The 17304-nt window shown below is 40.6% G+C and overlaps 1 protein-coding gene across 3 annotated transcripts in view; it reads left to right on the top strand.

The window, feature by feature from the left end:
* Nucleotides 1-17304, top strand: part of TIAM2 (TIAM Rac1 associated GEF 2) — a 90898-nt gene that overhangs the window by 23295 nt on the left and 50299 nt on the right. For 2 of the 3 annotated variants that reach the window (XM_037391106.1, XM_037391107.1), the window contains exons 6-12: nt 2177-2362; nt 3589-3735; nt 7327-7389; nt 12161-12328; nt 15001-15105; nt 15572-15650; nt 16580-16672. In XM_037391106.1, the coding sequence (XP_037247003.1) occupies nt 2177-2362; nt 3589-3735; nt 7327-7389; nt 12161-12328; nt 15001-15105; nt 15572-15650; nt 16580-16672 (841 nt within the window). The remainder of the gene's footprint in view (nt 1-2176; nt 2363-3588; nt 3736-7326; nt 7390-12160; nt 12329-15000; nt 15106-15571; nt 15651-16579; nt 16673-17304) is intronic. The other variant, XM_037391108.1, reaches the window with a different exon arrangement.

The raw sequence follows: 17304 nt of genomic DNA, 5'->3' as shown, positions 1-17304 counted from the left end.
AGCCTTGCTCTGTTCCTGAGCTATTCAAAGTTGGATTGGCTTTGTACCCACGGAGGTGTCATCCCACAGGAAAAGACTTCACCTGAGCTTGTAGCTTTTGGCTTTGTGAAAAGCTGACAACCATGTTTTCGTTCTAGTTCGATGTTGACACAGTGAAAGAGCTTGTCACAAAACCTCCTATTGGAGTCGTCCCATGCGTAAAGTACTGGCAAGCAGAAAAACGATCTGTGAGCGGTGTCTGAGAGCACAGAAGGAAGCAAAATAAAGGGCAATGATTGAATAAACCCAAGAAAAAATGACAGTTCTTTATGGGGGCGCAAAAGATGCATTTATGAATGTCTGTGGTGAGGGATTAGATCAAGCATCTTTGTTATGTGTATGTCTCTGTCCTTTTCCTCTGGACTTTTAGGAATTGCTTTCATTACAAGCTTTTGGAATTCTGTCTTTTGCTTTTAATAGTCATTCCCTGAAAGTTTTTGGGGTTTTTTTTCAGTGTAGTGTAAATTACAATTTTGCATTCACAGTATATTGTCTTCCCTTTCTTCGCCCTACCTGCCAGATAAGTATTTGGCTTCAAAAGTATTGCCATAAGTGACACCGCAGTCTGTGAGCACATGCGTAGGGAAGCCAGACTAGGTAAGGTCTCTATCAGCTGTGGTACGAGTCTTAGCGCCGTTTTGTTAACAGGGCCTTCTTCACCCTTTGCTCACTTCTTCATTGTTGAAAGTAAGAGGCAAGATGTGCCTTGTGGTATTTGGCAGCATTATAAGGGAACTGAACTGATTTTGCTTCTAGACGAGCCTGTGGGTCATAGTCTGCCTGAGATTTTTATTATACTTATCAATTTGTTTTCTAAGTCACAAAGGTGCTTGCCCCAACCTTGGCTAATCTCAGTGTAACGAGCTAATGTCCTGTGTGCACAGGGGCGTGTGGGGTGTGCCGGCGAAAGGTATGAAGTCAACATGTGTTGGAGAAAACGTGATGAGCTTTCTCCACAGCCCTAAACCACTTGTTGGACAACCAACATGCGGTGATTGGAGCTGACACTGGAAGATCAGTGTTGTCAGGGGATTTTAACAACCTTCAGTAGTACATGAACTTGGTATACATTAACTTAATGAACATGCCTTTTCTGCCTTCCCATGTGTGAATGTGCCTACTCTGTTAAACACAGCCGCCTTTTTATTTGTACTGTTGATCAGTATCAAGGTATATTGTACACTGTGAAGCAGATTTTAGCTGCAGCTACCAATCTGTAAGTTGGGGAAGTAAGAAGCAAAATTTGACTTTTGTGCAGTGCATAAGAATCGTAAGTGTCTGCGTAGATGAGTGTGTATCTACTTGTACCAATACTTGACGTCTGTCATCTAAGCCTTGATTCAGAACTTTGCCTAGGAAATATTTGAGACTTCACTTCCCTAATTGTACATTGAAACTGGATTAAGTGGTCTGTTAGATCGCATATGCCTCTGTTAGAAGTGTTTAAAATTGCATGAAGGGTAGGTATACATTCTTGCTTTTGATCCAGTGGTTGGTATTGCACATATATAGCTCATTTTTGACGTTTGCCTGAGTGTAAGCATGCCTTAGCCTGTTAGTCAGGTAAAGAACTGCACATCCTTGTGTTGCCAATATTGTCTGCTCTTTACAGATGGAGAGGCCATAGGACAATAGTAAAGAATGAGCAGGACCTATCAGAGTAACTACCAAGCTTTGCACAGTGCCTTCGCTTTTACAGTGCATTAGCGTAGCTATGCTGCTTTGCTTTCAGCCAGCCAGCTATCCAATCTAAGCTCGTAAAAATGAAGGAAACAAAACTAATCTCCAAAAAGGAGAGAAAGAAGGGAGGCGGGGTGCAGGGGGGAAGCGCCTTTGTGAACCACAGGGTTGTGTTTTTATGTAACTGCTTTTGTGGCTATCAAACTACCCAAAGTTCACAGTATGTTCATCTTGTCAGTATGCATTTAAGACCACCAGCTTTGTTTTATTTCAAGCCATCTTTTGGGTTGATGTAACACAATATGACTGAATGTGTTTTGGCATGGAATAACTAATCTAATCCATATACTACCAGATGAAAGCAATTTACTGTGGGTTTGGGGAAGAGCTCAAATTTTCAGCGCAGCCTACAAAGACATTTTTCCCCTTTTAATTGTCCCTTTTTATATCTAAACAGATCCAGCAATGGGAACAGAACCTGGAAAAATTTAACATGGACCTTTTCCGAATGCGATGTTACCTAGCCAGTTTGCAAGGTGGGGAGCTCCCAAACCCAAAGAGTCTTTTGGCTGCTGCCAGTCGTCCTTCAAAATTGGCACTGGGGCGGCTCGGCATTTTCTCTGTCTCATCCTTCCATGCACTGGTAAGTCCAAATGCACTTTTCATGGGTGTGTTACACAAAGCCATTGTTAATATTGTACTTAAATGTGGAATTGTGCTGGGGTAGTACATGGCTGCACCCACATGTGTTGCCTGGACAGCCCTGTTCCCTTCTCACACTTTCTGCCTGTTCTGTGACTGCAGATAATTTTTCTTTTACAGAGACAGACTTTTAAACCATGAGGAATATGTCCATAACTTTTTTTTGTCCCCAGAACTGGGTACTTCTGACCCATACTTAAAAAAAGAAACAAACCAAAATATTCCTCCAGAATATATGTAAAAGAGTCATTGTGCTGAAATTTTGTCACTGCAATTTCACCTCCACTGAGTTAAGAGTTTAAAGTGTAGAGGAGCTAAGTTGCTTAGAGTGAAAAGAGCCTGACGCTGACATTTCTGAAAGTGGTTCAGGTGACTCTGGGTTGAGTTGATCTTTTTTGGAGGTCCAGATGGCTCCATTTTTCAGAAACAGTTTGATACCCTTCTGAAAAGGAAGTATTTTTAGAATAGGCTAAAACTACAAACAATCCAAAATTATAAGTGACTTTTAAAGAACAGTTAGCTGTGTTCACAAAGAAGAATGAGGGAGATCCTGATCCTCAGCTGCTATCACCCTGTTGGCTTAAAGGGAAGTAGGGCAGTAGCAGGTGCACCTCTGCTCTTTAAGCGTGGCAGGGCTGTGAGGCTGATTGTGGCAGGGAGGGGTGGGCGACATTTGCTGCGTGAGAAGTCAGTCTGAATAGTAGTCCTGAAAAGTCTTGTCAGGGAATGTTTCTCTCTGCCACTGCTTTTACCAGTGTGGTTTGTGTTGTTGCTTGTTAATAACTCAATGCCATAGCACGTTTATCTCCTACATTTGGCAATGTTGAGAGTCTTTCTTACAGTAGCAATTTCATATCTGAATGATAGCTTATCATTCTTCTTCCAAGCCTTCTCATTAACTTATTTTTTTGTACAAAGCAATGTCTTCTCAGTTCCTCCCTTCCAATGAGCTTCTAATTTTGCCCCATGACGAAAAAATTACAGTCACACCACTGGAATACCAAAACAGGCATCACCACTGAAAGTTTAAAACATTGTCCTTGCACCTTGGCATATTAGATTGGGGTGAACTGAAGTAACTCTCCTTGATGCCTCAAGCTGAAATAACTGTCAATATTTTGCTGTTAGGAAAGTGATATAGGAAAGCCTGTCTCTGTGTTTACATAGATCTGCTCCAGGGATGAAGCTGCTCTCAGGAAACGTACCCTATCTCTGTCACAGAGGGTCCGAAATAAGAAGGGTTTATTTTCTTCGCTAAAAGGACTGGACACATTGGCAAGAAAAGGAAAAGAAAAGCGACCTTCCATAACTCAGGTAGATCTTATTACTGGGGACAGCATAGAGTGGCTTGCTTCTGCTGGGGCTCATCCTGTGAGGTGCTCTTGATGCACGGGGTGGGAGACATCTGTCCATCAAACCTGTGTTTGCAGTTTCAGTAGACATGGCAGACTTGCAATGGGAGAGTCACTTGTGAAGAGTATATATCGAATTTGGGGTTTCTTTGTGATAAGTAAGATTGGTGAATGAGGTTTTGACCCAGCGGGTTAGTTTATTATCACCAGCTCAAAACTATCAGTTACCACTTGTAATAAAACTTGTCCTCTGGCACGTTGCAAACTGCTTGGAAGTAGAGTTTCTTTGGAGATAGCCTGTATGCACGGTCCTTAACACAGTGTGTGCTGGCTTCTGACTGGAGCTCTGAAGTGCTATTGCAATTGAAATAGTAACACAGGTGAGTCTTCAAGGGAGAAAGAGGGGAGACTGCTGCAAAGACAGCTGTCTTTGGCATAGCCCCTCAAAGCAACATGTGCTGCTTGGAAGTACATTTTAGCCAAGCCAACAGAAGACTGTTCTCATGCAGGAGGCCAGCTTAGGTGTAGACAGCTGACGAATAAAGCCGTGCCAGTTTACACCAGCTGAAGGCTTGGCACAGGTTTGATGTGCTGGGGCAGGCTGGCCCTGGGGAGAGTGGCTGTGCTGATGTGTGCCCCCGCTGAAGGGCTGCATTGCTGAAAAACTACAGCATCTCACTGGGTCTTTTTCTCTTTGTGAAACTAATGGCCCGTGCACACAACTAGTGTAAACCCCACGCTTCAGGAGTCTGTATTTTCCTCAGTAAAAGCACAGCTAAATGTGAAACAAAAGTTTGCTGCCTTCTCCCTGAAAAAAAAAAGGTCAGTAACAGCAGAAACAGAGATACTTCTTTGATGGTGAGGCAGAAGGTGTAAAGATGCACCCACACTCATGACATTACTATTTTTACTAGAGTCTGCCATGTCTGCTGTTTCTTCTGCAAAGCAGTATTTTGTGCATTGTTTATCAAGTGACTTTGTTCCTATCGTCCCCTGGTATTTTGATTTTATTAGTCAAAAATATATGATCAGCACTTGAAAATCGGCTGTTCTTGATTTATGGTAATCTGCTTGTGGAATATTTAAACAAGCCTATCTGTACACATACTGCAGTAGTCCCAGAGCTGGTGCAGCAGATTTAATGTTACTAAATAACATGTCAGCATTTTCTGGTGTAGTGGTTTGTATTTTTAGTAGGTAAATATTTATCTATGTGTAAGACTGAGATTAAGCTTCTTTGGGTGACTTGCACATTTTAGCATATCGATCGAAATGTGTTTACATGGTGAAATTGCGTAAGAATAAAACTCTAGTCTCTCTTATGAAGGAGGGAACTGAAGGAGAAATTTTCTCCAGGTCATTCTTTTCACATAATTTCCCCTGTTTCACCCAGCAGGTGAGGCTGGTCTGTGGGTCCTGCACCTCTATTTCTTTATTAATAAAAGAGCCTTGAGGGAAGGGATGTTGTGCCCCTTAGCTCTGTTCCCAGCGGAGCTGATATCTCACAGTCTTAACTGGGTAATACGTCCTTCCCCTGCAGAGCTCAGGTATGGGGAGGCTTATATCCATGGCAAGGAGAGGAGGCTCCTGCTGCTGTTCCACTGCTTTTCCGAGCACAGAGGAGGGAGCCCTGGTGCAGGCAGAGGTGTGGCCCCAGTGCATCCTCACCCTCCTTCCAAACCTTGCAACTAGCTGGCCCAAAAATGTGTCCATTTTCATCCATGACTTGAGGCTCTTGATTTTTTTATTTATTTATTTATTTAATATCCTACAATAAAATTAAGGAAATGTAAATGCTGAGTGTTGCATATGAGTAACACCAGGCTATGACTCATACTTATAAAAGTGTGGAATTTTTAAAGGCATGGCTTGAAAACTGACCCATGAACCTAGAAGGTGGCTGAAAAGGGAGCCATATCTTTGCTCAGGCTTGTGTGTATGCACATAATTGTATATCAAAATCAGAACAGGCTTGAGGCTGTCTTTCTTATTGTCTCTTTCAGCCCTCTGCGACACTGGGTTAAGCAGAGAAGTGGAGCTCACTTCTCTGCTCATTGTGCTGCAGTCTGTCACACAATAGGTTAAAAATGTCTTGCTTTCTTGGATTTAATTAAAGTTCATTTGTCTAAAGCTGGTATTTTTTCATCTGCTGTACCCTAGCTTCAAAATTAGATAGTATATTCTTGAGCATCATTGTGTCAGAGAAGTTTTTAATTTTAACTTAAGTTTAATGTTATGGTACTAATAAAAAAGAAGGTTCAGAGTTTCTATGCTGGGAGGCTTTCGTAAACATTAATGAAGTGGCTCAGTCTTTTATAAATCAGTTAATAAAACTGCACTATAGCAGATGGGGGATGTCTAGGCTCACATTATCCTTGGTTTCTTAAATGCTTATCTGCTTTCTTGTGTCTAAATGATAAACTGTTTTGAGAAATCATAAACAATAAAATACTTTCATTACATCTGTGGGTGAGACCAGGAAGAGGAAGTTCAGAAGTGGTGCCCTTTATTTGCATTAGCAGAAACTGGATTTTGTATAAGATTTAGAAAGAGTTTGTTAGTGTCTTGGATTATCCAAAAGGCTTTTGCTAGTACCCCCCCAATTTTTTTTTCCCAAAAAGAAAAGAAAAACCTAAACAGAAAAAGCTCATATATAAGTTTGATACTGTCCTGATTTGTTGACTGCAGGAGGAGTTAAAAAAACGCTGTTTATATTTGCACTTCAGGAGGATAAAGTTACTACCTGCAAATCTTAACATCATGTATAAACTGTATAGATCTATCCTTATGTTTATACAACCCTTTTCACCAAGTATCTGATTGTATCCATAGCTATGTATTGGATTTAAAACAATTCATTAATAAGCCTAATAGCTTTGTGAGATACTAGTAGTTAGGCTTTCAAAACAGTTGGGGAATGTAAGTCTCAGTTTCTGCTTTCATCACTTCCCAAGCAGACACAGTACTCAGCTATTTTCATTACTTAATAACGCAAGTTTTGAGTCAATTATGCCTTTAAAGCTAAGCTAAAAATTTCCATCGATAGTGTCGACCTAACTGCTCGGTTAGAAGAGATGAAAAACTGTAGGGTAAGGAGTCTTAGAAAACAGAAAAAAATATTTGAAATAGTTCCTTTAAGTCATTGTGAGATTTGTAGCTGTACCTAACCATACCCAAAAAGGTGAAACTGTAACTTCCAGTGTAGTACATGATTTGAAAGTAAATGATTTTAATCTTATTGCTAAACAGAAGGTGGGAAAAAGCAAGGACATGAATGCTTTTACACATATTTGAATATGAGTGTGCATGTAGCCTGAAAGAGTAAACTTGCTTAGATTTTCTTTATAGAGGGAGATTTGTACTTCTTTGATACTTCTTCTAGTCAGAATAAAGCGATAAAAAGTACAAAAAGATCCCTGGGGTTTGGCAGGTTGATATATATTTATTAATTTAGTTTTCATTTTAATTTTTTAAAATAATTTACCTAACATAGGTAAGAAATAAAGGGGTTTATTTGTTTAATCTATTTATTTATCTTTAATATTTTAAATAGATTTTTGATTCAGCTGGAGGACATGGATTTGCTGGTGTTCAGAATTCAGCCAACTCTGCTGAGGTAAGATATACCTGTCCTTATTCTGCACCATCTTTTTTAAATTCCTGAATGTATTTCACCAAGCATACGATGAGGCTGGTTCAGAAACCCTACAGAGGTTCATAAAATGCAGTTAATGTTAGGTGGCAGGATTATAATTCTGCTAATGAAACCACTTCAACATAAGTTTCTGGATATGCATGGTAGCCTTTTTTTTTTTTTAAAAAAAAAATAATCCCTAGAATCTTCACAGCACTAATCCTTACAGTGCATACACTGTCTGAGAGAGATTTGGTACCAAGCTTGTTTGAAAGCATCCTCCACAATACGGTAAAACCCAATGTGTATTTTTCCCCTTTGCCTACTTTAACAGAACCTGTGTATTTTGAGTATAAAGGCAAATAAAGTCTAATTAAAGTCTGTGAAGCATACCAGCAGAGAAATGAGAAACTATATATAGTTGAAGATTGCCCAAGTAAAGGAAGAGAAAGCGTCATCCCCAAAACATCACCCAGTAAATAGCTGCTGCTGATGTTCTCCAGTGCCCAGGAGGAGGAGAGCTGCTGCTCGTCCCTGCCTGGTATGAGTCAGGGTCCCTCTCAGCTCCCGCAGCCCCCCCAGGGATAATGTCACTGTACCCCTGTCTGGAAGCAAAGCAAGGTGCTGCAAAATCCATAACTGCATACATGTAGGACCACCGAGTGTTGCCTGTGTACTGCAGGGTTTCCATAGACAGAATCTGTCTCCCTTGGTGGGCTTGTGCAGACTCGAAATAAAAAATGCAAATTAAGTCTTAGGTGCAGGGTTTCTGGGCTTTGGTTTCTGGATGATATAGCTGGATTTCTTTAATGACATGTGCAAGACTCAAAGGGATATTTTTCTTCCCATCTACCCCCTGTCCCTTTTCTTCCTTTGTTCCCTGAACCAGATATTCTCCTGATGCAGTTTAAAACTTGAAAGAAGACTTTATAAAAAATCATACTACAGTACTATTCCCTTTCAGCTGAGTTTGTGTACCAGGTATTACACAAAAAGTCAAAATCTGCATCTAAAATGAAATATTGCTCTTGAAAATGATTAACTATAATGAAGAACTGTAATGAATCTCATGAGGAAGGCTTGGATGATGTTCATCATTTCTCATAGGTTTTTATGTTGGTGTTTTTGTATCATTATGTGCTACATGGTTTATTTTCTCATCAAGGACATTCATTTAATGGCTAGGTAAGAAAGAAATATATAATTATGCAGAAGTTATACCACTGAGAGAGGCATCTCCCGCTGACAGCAGCTAATCCTATAATGCTGTTTTGCCTCTGAAGGTATCTTCACTTTTTGTCTGTTCTTTGAAGAAGTACATTGAAACACCTGAATTCCCTTGGTTACCTGACCTTTTGCTTTTTATTTCCTGGGGTGGGAAAGTATTTAAACCAAATCACTCCTCTCTTTTTAAAATAAATTATAATGATGAGGGATCTCTGGGTGAAATGGTCTTCTGTAGAGAACACAACTCCTCCAGAATGTGCCGTTGGGTGTGGTGTGAGATGGCATCCATTTCCCACCTCAGACACAGTAAACGCAATTCATTCCTGTCTGATCCTGTTGAAACATGGAAAGGTTTGGTTCCTCCTAAAGCCAAGGAGAGGCAAAATCCTTGGTTGCATCCCCTGGAGGTTTCTCCTGATGGGCTGTCACATCAGTCCCTCGGTTTAGCATCAGACCCCATGAGGCTGGGGGCTCAACAGTGCTGCCTTGTGCATCAGGGTCTGCTGTAGGTCTCCTGTCCTCTGGCTGAACAAGGGTGTTTGCTCTTCCTGAACCCTCCTGAGAAGACAGAGAAAGGTTTTGAAGGCACCAGGGAACAGGCAGAATGAAGTCCTCTCCCTTTGGTGCCATGTTGGGGAAGTGATGAGGTCTGGCTTCTTGGCCCAGCTCTGGATAAAAGCAGCCTTCTCCAGATTCCGGCAGGGGCTCGCAGCCATGCTCCCCAGGGACAGGGGACCAGGGGTGTGATGTCACTGCTGGTTTTGGGCTAGGCTTTTACAAAGTTTGGCAGGGTTGTGTTTCAAGACTAAACCCTTCCCCAGTTTAGGTGCTGAAGCAGAGCTCTGGAGCTCAACCTTATTTTTAGAAAAGCATTGTTATTATTATTATCATTATTATTATTCCAACCTTATTTCTTAAACCTTTTTTAAATGGGAATTAAATACAGTGTGTGCATTTTTAATATCCTGACATTTTGATGAATCATGCGACAGCTCAGAAATGATTCATCATAACTGAAAACCGTTACTTTGGCATCAGACCAGTTTTACTGGCTGATTTAAAATGAAAAACAAAACCAGCATCAAAACTTTTATAAAATGCTACCTGAGGAGTGTAGCGAATGACGAATAGTGAAGTCTGCCAGGGAGGCTGTATTTTCCCTGAAAAGAATGATAAAACCAGAGGCAAATAGTGGGAGGAAATTATGAAGTAACCTATTGGTCCTGCAGCAGCCCTGTGGCACAACGTGTGACAGTCTGGAAATCCTGGCGCCTATTTCTGGAAAATTGGATGGGTTGTTATAACTTTATGTGGCAATGAATGAATGAACTATTGTACAATTAGTCACTACAGGCATAACAGGAAAAAAAATCTCTTTTCATGTCAGATTTTCTGAGATGGAAAATGTGGATGAAGCAACAGTACCTTGACTGCAGTTAAGGAACATAGTCGTGTTTAATAGCAGGGGCGAGTTTATCTCAAGGCATATGCTGGAGCACCAGTGTACGTGGCAAGGAGAGGGAAGTACCTCATGTTGGCTACAGAACTTTCTACCCTGTCTTAAAAGCTTCCAGAAAAAAGGTGGCCTTAAACCTGCTCCTTATCACCTTAAACCTCTGTGTTTTGGGGTTTGGTTTTTTTCGTCTCCGGCAAGAGTGAGGTTTATTTCAGTTGCACAGATTCAAAGAACTGCTGTTGCAGGGCAGTAAACCACTGTGGCAGTTACAAACCTCTGAGCTGCTGGGAGCATCTCCCTAGCTGAGGGAACATAGCCTCGGTTTTCCCTGGAGGAAGCCGCAGGAGAATTAAGTCTGACTCATTCCTGCTAAACTCTCAAAGCCTACCTGTCTTGCCCTTTCTCCTTTCTGTTATTTACACTGCGGAAGGAGGTCAGCCTTTATTCCGAGGCACTTGATTTAGTGCTGAGAGGACCATGCTTCTACAGGGATTATCTTCAACACTACCAGTGTTACGAGCAGTCTGGAACCACAGCCACCAAGGTGAAACTTCACCTGATGTACATTTCATCACTCCATTAATTGCAGTAGCATAACAGGATTCCTGTTACGTATAGTGGTTTCTGGATTTTAGGATTTCCATGGACCTGTGTAATTGACATTTCCTTTTCAACTAGTTAAGAGGGACAGTCGAGCAAGAGATACAAGATTCGCGAATGCCGTTAGTTTGTTAATATTATTCCACCAAACCCAATGTTACTCTGGCATCAAGTTATTACCCAATATGTGCTGTCCTATGGGTCGGCTGCAACCTGAATTTCTGCATTGTTTGGTAATTACCTGAATAGGATTGCTTACTATATAATTTTCACAGCCTCGGTTGTTATTTGGGAAAACAAAATAGTATTGGTCTCTTTGTTGCTATTGGTAGATTGTTGTCAATATCTTTGCTGCCTGCAGGAAGGGAAGCAGTCCCTGTGCAGTGATTTTACTGCAGTTTTTAATTGCAGTGCACCCCTGGGCTTGTGTCCCTGCAGAGCCAGGAGGAAGAACTGCGTAATCAAGGGGCTTTATGTAGGCAACAAAACCCTCCAACCCAAACAAACAAAACAAAAATACAAAGAAAAAGCATTAGGGAGGTAGACACTCCTGAGAACAGCTCAGGTATCTTAAGATATGTCTTGGGTGGCAGTTCTGCCACTTTACAGGGGGAGCTTTTACGTGTTGTCTCTTTCCATTGACTGTAAGGGAAATCAAGAGACCTTACCTGCATAAGCTTAAATGCCTTGATATGGGTATTTAAGTGACCTGCTGAATAGGCAGACCCAAATACACAGGTGAAAATCCAAAGTCTGAACAGCTCTCAGTGTTTTTCTTCTCCTTGTGTGACTTCCTTTGAAACGCATAGTCTAAAGTGCAGTACGGGAGAAGGCATGAAAATGAGAGGTGGGAAAGCAACAGGGAATTTATTCAGGGTCGATGTTGTTATTTGATCAAGTGGAGTGGCTTTGGAACAAGGGTGAATGTGAAGCAAAATGGTAAACAGGCAAACACCCTGCACTACCTATGAAACAATATGTTCTTAAACTGCAAATAGAATAGGAACACTTTATTCCTGCTTCAGTCCTTTATTATTTTAAGGCAAGCCTTGCTCCACAGTGCTCTCTGCTGGAATGTTACTATATTATAATTTTCTGGCAAAATTACAGTAATTCTGGGGTTTTTTTTGCATTTGTCAATTAAATAAAATTGTAATAGTCAGTTCTTCTTAAGAACTTATTCCCACTGTGACATAATATCATGTAGCTACATATTTTCACTTCGAGTTAGATCAACAGTTAATATGAGATAAAGGCACAAAAGCCCATAATAGGTATGCAGAGGATGTGCAATCTGTTCTCAAAGTCTTCAGCAGTGAATGAGGGCAGGTAACAGAACTTGGTCTTGCCATGCAGGAATACACAATGCCATGTCTCAATATGTATCCACTGCAAACTGCCAATGTAATTGTACTTTTGGGGTTTTCTTGCAACATCCACATACATTGTACATTCCTCCCTTGTTTCCAGCAGCAAGTTGATGACTTTTTGAATGTCTACTGCTCAGTGCCGGAGAGCATCCAGAAGGAGAGTGCTTGGGAAACACAGACGTATGTTCACTTCTGTGATGGCCCGGGAGTGGCGCTGACTCTCAAGCCAGAGCACAAGGTGGAAGATGTTTTGTCTTTGGCATGCAAGGTACTAATTTTTTGTGTGTGACTGCACCTTGTTAATAGCTGTGGGCTTCAGGAGGAATCTAATATATCAGAGGATGCCTAAATAGTGAGAGCATGATACCAGTATCCCCCTGTCACTGTATTAAGGCACATTGCTCTGTTTCCCTTAGTTACGTTATTTATGGGTTGTAGCCAAGGTAGCAGGGTTGTAGGAAGGTTTTCAAGAAACATTGCTCAAGACAGCACATGGTGAATACTTAAAGAGCGGTGACAGTTTGCCAGGTAGTCAGCCCCGGAGAAATCTCAGCACGTGTCCTCTCTACATTGTCATTGCAGTGAACACAGTTGTTCTGTGCAAATTAATGACAGAGGAGTAACAGGGACTGGTTGAATTAATGCTGGGAGATTAAGACATTTAAGATTGCTGTGACAAAGGCTATGCTATGTTAGCTTCTTAAAGGACCTTTTTAAGCATTTAATTAAATACCAGCTCTACTTGTGAGTTTCAAAGAGTGCATTCCCTTCTGAAAGTCAGTGCCAGCAAGAGGGATTGCTGTAGTTCTTGGGACAGAAATCTGAGTCACAGGTTGAAGGTAAAGTAAAAGCACCAATTTTAACTACAGACAAAAAACCAGCACCCCTAGAACATGGCAACATACCTAGCATCTTTGTCTCCGCATGTATCAGTGCTTGAATTTAGCTCTAACTTCATGATTCAAGTCACTTAAAATATGCAGACAAGCTTTTTGAAAAAAACCCACCTTTTTGCTCCCAAGTTCTGTTTTCTGAAAAATGGTAAATGTAGTTTATTTACTTCACAAGTAAAGGGGAAAAACAGGAGAAAAAAAAAAAAAGAATCCTGCTCTGTTCAAAATCCATCTGTAGCTTTTGGCCAAGGTTAGTGTGAACTTTCAGGTGAGCTCATTCAGCTGGCTCGAAGTTAATGAATTTTGAGGCTTCTAGTGGAGGAAAGGACTCAACTTAATGGCTCTTTGCACCTGGTAGTATTGTAAACAAAAAAAAATAATAAAGTTTTTAAAAATCCAGGGTGAACTACATCTTTTACATCAAAATGAGCACACTGATTTAGCCAAATTACAACGTGTCTCTATGGCATCACCGAGAAGAAATTATTTTCTCGTTCCTTTTGCTGATGGGTACTGAATCCTGGAGAAACAGTTTGATGCCTGGCTGTACTTTTTAAAAATTCTCTGTACCTAGTCAGGCCAAAAGGATTGTCTGAGACATGGTTTGACCACGAGATGGCACAGTAGAGCTGAAATATTGGGAAGTAGTTACAGTGACATGCAAGACTCCTGAAAGAGGAAATAAAATTTATAAACGTAAAATTCCGTTGAAACCAAAATTCCTTACCTCTACTACTCCATCATCCCAAAATATTTGTAATTGTAAATCTGACTTTTAATTTTCATTGTCTGTATCGCATGAAAATTTATTTTAAATTTTGTGATTTTTTTCTTAAACATTTTCCTGTTTTATTTTTTCTTTCTATTCTGTGTGTAAAGCTTTTCATAAGCATTCTGTAATGCTGAATACTTTCTACTCATCTATCCTGGTTCTTTTCCTTCTTACATTTTCATTCTGCTCTGGTGAGTGTAAGGAATCTTTTTTCTTAAGAGAACATATTTGAATGTTATGTGTATAAGGATGAAGTTCAAAGGGGTTGGGTTTTTTTCCCTTCATTCATGCTTTATGGGGTTTATACTTTTCTCATTTCTGTTTTCTGTCTGAGGCTTTTGGATAGCGCATATTGGAAAAAAATGTGGTTTTGAATGCAGTTGTTTAGGTTACAGAACACGTGCAACTCGTAAACTGTTACACATAATAAGATGTTAAGGCAATTACTAGTTACTCAGTAGATTTAGGTTCTGTAAGCTGCGGAGATGCATTAAAGAGGTTAAGTAACCCTCAGTGATGCAGTCATTCCTCCTGTCTTAGAAATGTTGCTTCCTCCTGATTTTGAAATGTTGCTCTATTAATATGCTAAAATGAAATGTTTTGTGCAGTGGTCTCACTAGCATCCTGATTTTCAGAGAGACTCCCAACAGGGGCTCAACACTTTCAGGCTAATATCCTCTGGGTATTCCTGTTTTCCTTTGACTCCCTGTTGAGACAGGATTTTTGCTTTGACTGCATGTGGTAAAAAAACAAATAGGTGAAGCTCTCAGATCTGGCTAGGTGAAACCCAGCAATAAAAATAAAATCTAATAAAGGCAAACCCTTAGGGGACCTGCTTCCTTTCCCATCCCTTCTCCTAACAGCCCATATCTGCATTACATCAGAAGAAAAAGTTGCTGATCAGAACTGAGTGGTTAAAAGTAGTCACTGCTAAAGATGGTTGAGAGTGTAAGTTCAAAAGGACAGAAAACAGTTGCGATAGCTTTGGAAACATGTAGCAGTGCTCAGTTAATCAAATAGCCAAGACATAGTGTTTATGAAAGGATTTGGGAGGATCATAAGGGAAAATGGAAATTGCACTTGAACCTTATCTTCTAAGCAGTGTAGCTAGTTTTGTTTATGCCACAAAAATAGATAGAAAATGACTTGAAGATTGCTCTTGCATGATTTCTACAGGGTTTTTTGTGTGTTTGTGTGTGTGTGTGTCACTTCTTTGTCTTCTGGGACTCTGGAAATAAATAACAAATTCCAAACCCCGTTCTTCTTATTCCTTAGATGAAACAGCTGGAGCCAAGACACTATGGCCTACAACTCAGAAGACTTGTTGATGAAAATACTGAGTATTGTGCTCCTGAACCATACGAATACATAGTAGACCAGGAAAGTGTGACTCCTATTAGATAAAGCTCCGGGATGTCTGTAGCTACAGTTGAATTAGCACCTACAAATACGTGTGAATTACATCTAAAATAAGGTTTTAAAGCTGTTCCTGGATTGCGTTCTGCCATCCTTGTTCACACAGTCCATGCCTGTGCAGACGTTTGGGTGGCTAGGCACTGCAAACAGTTCAAGAAGTGTTTGAAGATTTAAGTGGGGCTTCTGGTACAAAAGCAAAGTGTCAGTCTCTACTCCAGGCTGGGTTTTCTCTCTTTAGCTTACTCTGTATTTAGTCCCACTGATACCAATGACACTTGCACAATAACATAGTTCTCTGTGTAAAGACAGCAAGTTTTGGCTCTTCATTGATGCAAAGAATATTGCACTTATTTCTTATGCTGTAACTTTGGGGGTTGATGCTTGCAATTTCGTAATTTGATGTCTTCTGTTACTGTTTTTTTTCCAACAGGTGTATGATGAAATAGAAATTTGTCCATTAAATGTTTATCATGTTCATCTTACAAAGACGGAAAACATAAGTGATTTTGGTAAGCTCTCAGGGATTTTTCTTTTTATTCTCATTGCTTGCTTTATCTCATCAGGACTTTTCTGCCTCTGAGAGCAGGTAGTGCCGTCCTTGACAGCTCGAAGAGTCTGCAAAGGACTCGAGGCATTATAACAAAGACTGAAACTGGTTGTTTTACACTTAAATCTTCAATGGCAGGTGCATTTCTTATGTTTGGGAAGGGTCCACTTTCTAATTCTGCCGTGCTGGCCAAATAATTCAAGCGTGGAATTGTCAGAAGACACATGTTCTTTGCCAGGATTAATAAAATCAGTCTCAGTCAGGCCATGGTCAAGGTCTGCCTGTTTCTTTTTTGGTAGTGGGATCCTCTGTTGGCACAGTGTCAACAGAGTGTCCTTCGGTACAAATTCTGACAGGCTTTTTATTCATGGGAGGTGGTTATGCCTTGAAATAATTATATACCTTGCAGAGATGCCTTTGTAAGGCAGCTCTGTGTTGTTCTTTAGCTGCAAGTTTGTTGGAATAAATTATTTCTTTCTGACTGGTCTCACTCACTGGTCTGTATAAGTTTACTGCTTTATAGTCTGGGTTTCCAGTTTTTAGATCTGTTTAAGATGCCTCTATGTCTGATGGACACACTCTAACCGAAACGATGAGCTGTGTTACCAAAATGTCCTATGGGGCTGAGGTCAAAAATGTTCTTGATTTCTACAAAAGCTGATAATTTTGGTTTTTTTTACAGCACACCATGACATTTCCTGCAAGTTGTAAAGTCCTATTAACTTTAACATGCCTTACAATGACTGAGAAACAATGCGATAATTTCTCTATGCTCTGTGGGTGTATTCTCATGAGAAGTACCCTCCCTGTGGTTGTGTACAGTCTACTAAGTACGCAAGATAAAAGGGAAATGTTCCCAAGGAGTTTTGATTTAAACCTCTTTTACTCCAGGCTTTGCTGTCACAGCACAAGTTGATGAAGATCAGCATGTCACCCGTATATTTGTAAGTGATGTTCTCCCTGATGGACTGGCATACAAGGAAGGTATTGTATCATATTTATGTTTAAAACTGTACTTCATTATCTTTTAATAAAGTCCCGAAACATGAAGAGCTTTAGTACTGTCTGAGATGGTTCTTGGCTTTTACTATTCATCGTTTTCTTTCCCAAAGACCGTTGAAAGTATGTGATCTTAGGAAAGATAATGTACACAGAGTAACTGAATTATCATTCCAGTATAGCGGGGAGAGTTCTTGTCCACCCTTGGAGACAAAGTCTACATTCAGCCATGCAACCAAGTGCTTGTGCACAGAGAAACAGGCTGGAGAAAGAGTTCACCTCACGCTGGGGTACCTCATGGGCTTGGTCAGTCTCCAGGACCCATCACTTCCACTTTTTCTGGCAATGAAAAGTAGCCTCCCTCGCCAAAAGTTTTCTGAGTAAGTTTCTGTGAGTGCCTTCTCAACTGCACTGCTCAGAAACTGTGCCTCTCTCCATCAGCACAGCGGGATCACGGGAGTTCTGCTCTCTGAAAAACAGAGACACAAACCCAGAAAAATGGAGACAGAGAGTTTCGTTTGCTACCTGAGGACAATGACCGCTTGGATGCTGCTGACCTTGAAAGGCAGCAGTTGCCACTGTTTAGATTTCTACAAAAGCTGATAAAGACTCCATCC

Source organism: Falco rusticolus, chromosome 6 (genome assembly GCF_015220075.1).
Source record: "Falco rusticolus isolate bFalRus1 chromosome 6, bFalRus1.pri, whole genome shotgun sequence".
Classification (NCBI taxonomy): Eukaryota; Metazoa; Chordata; class Aves; order Falconiformes; family Falconidae; genus Falco; species Falco rusticolus.
The sequence above is the reverse complement of the archived record's forward strand: the minus strand, read 5'-3'. Positions and strand labels throughout refer to the sequence as shown.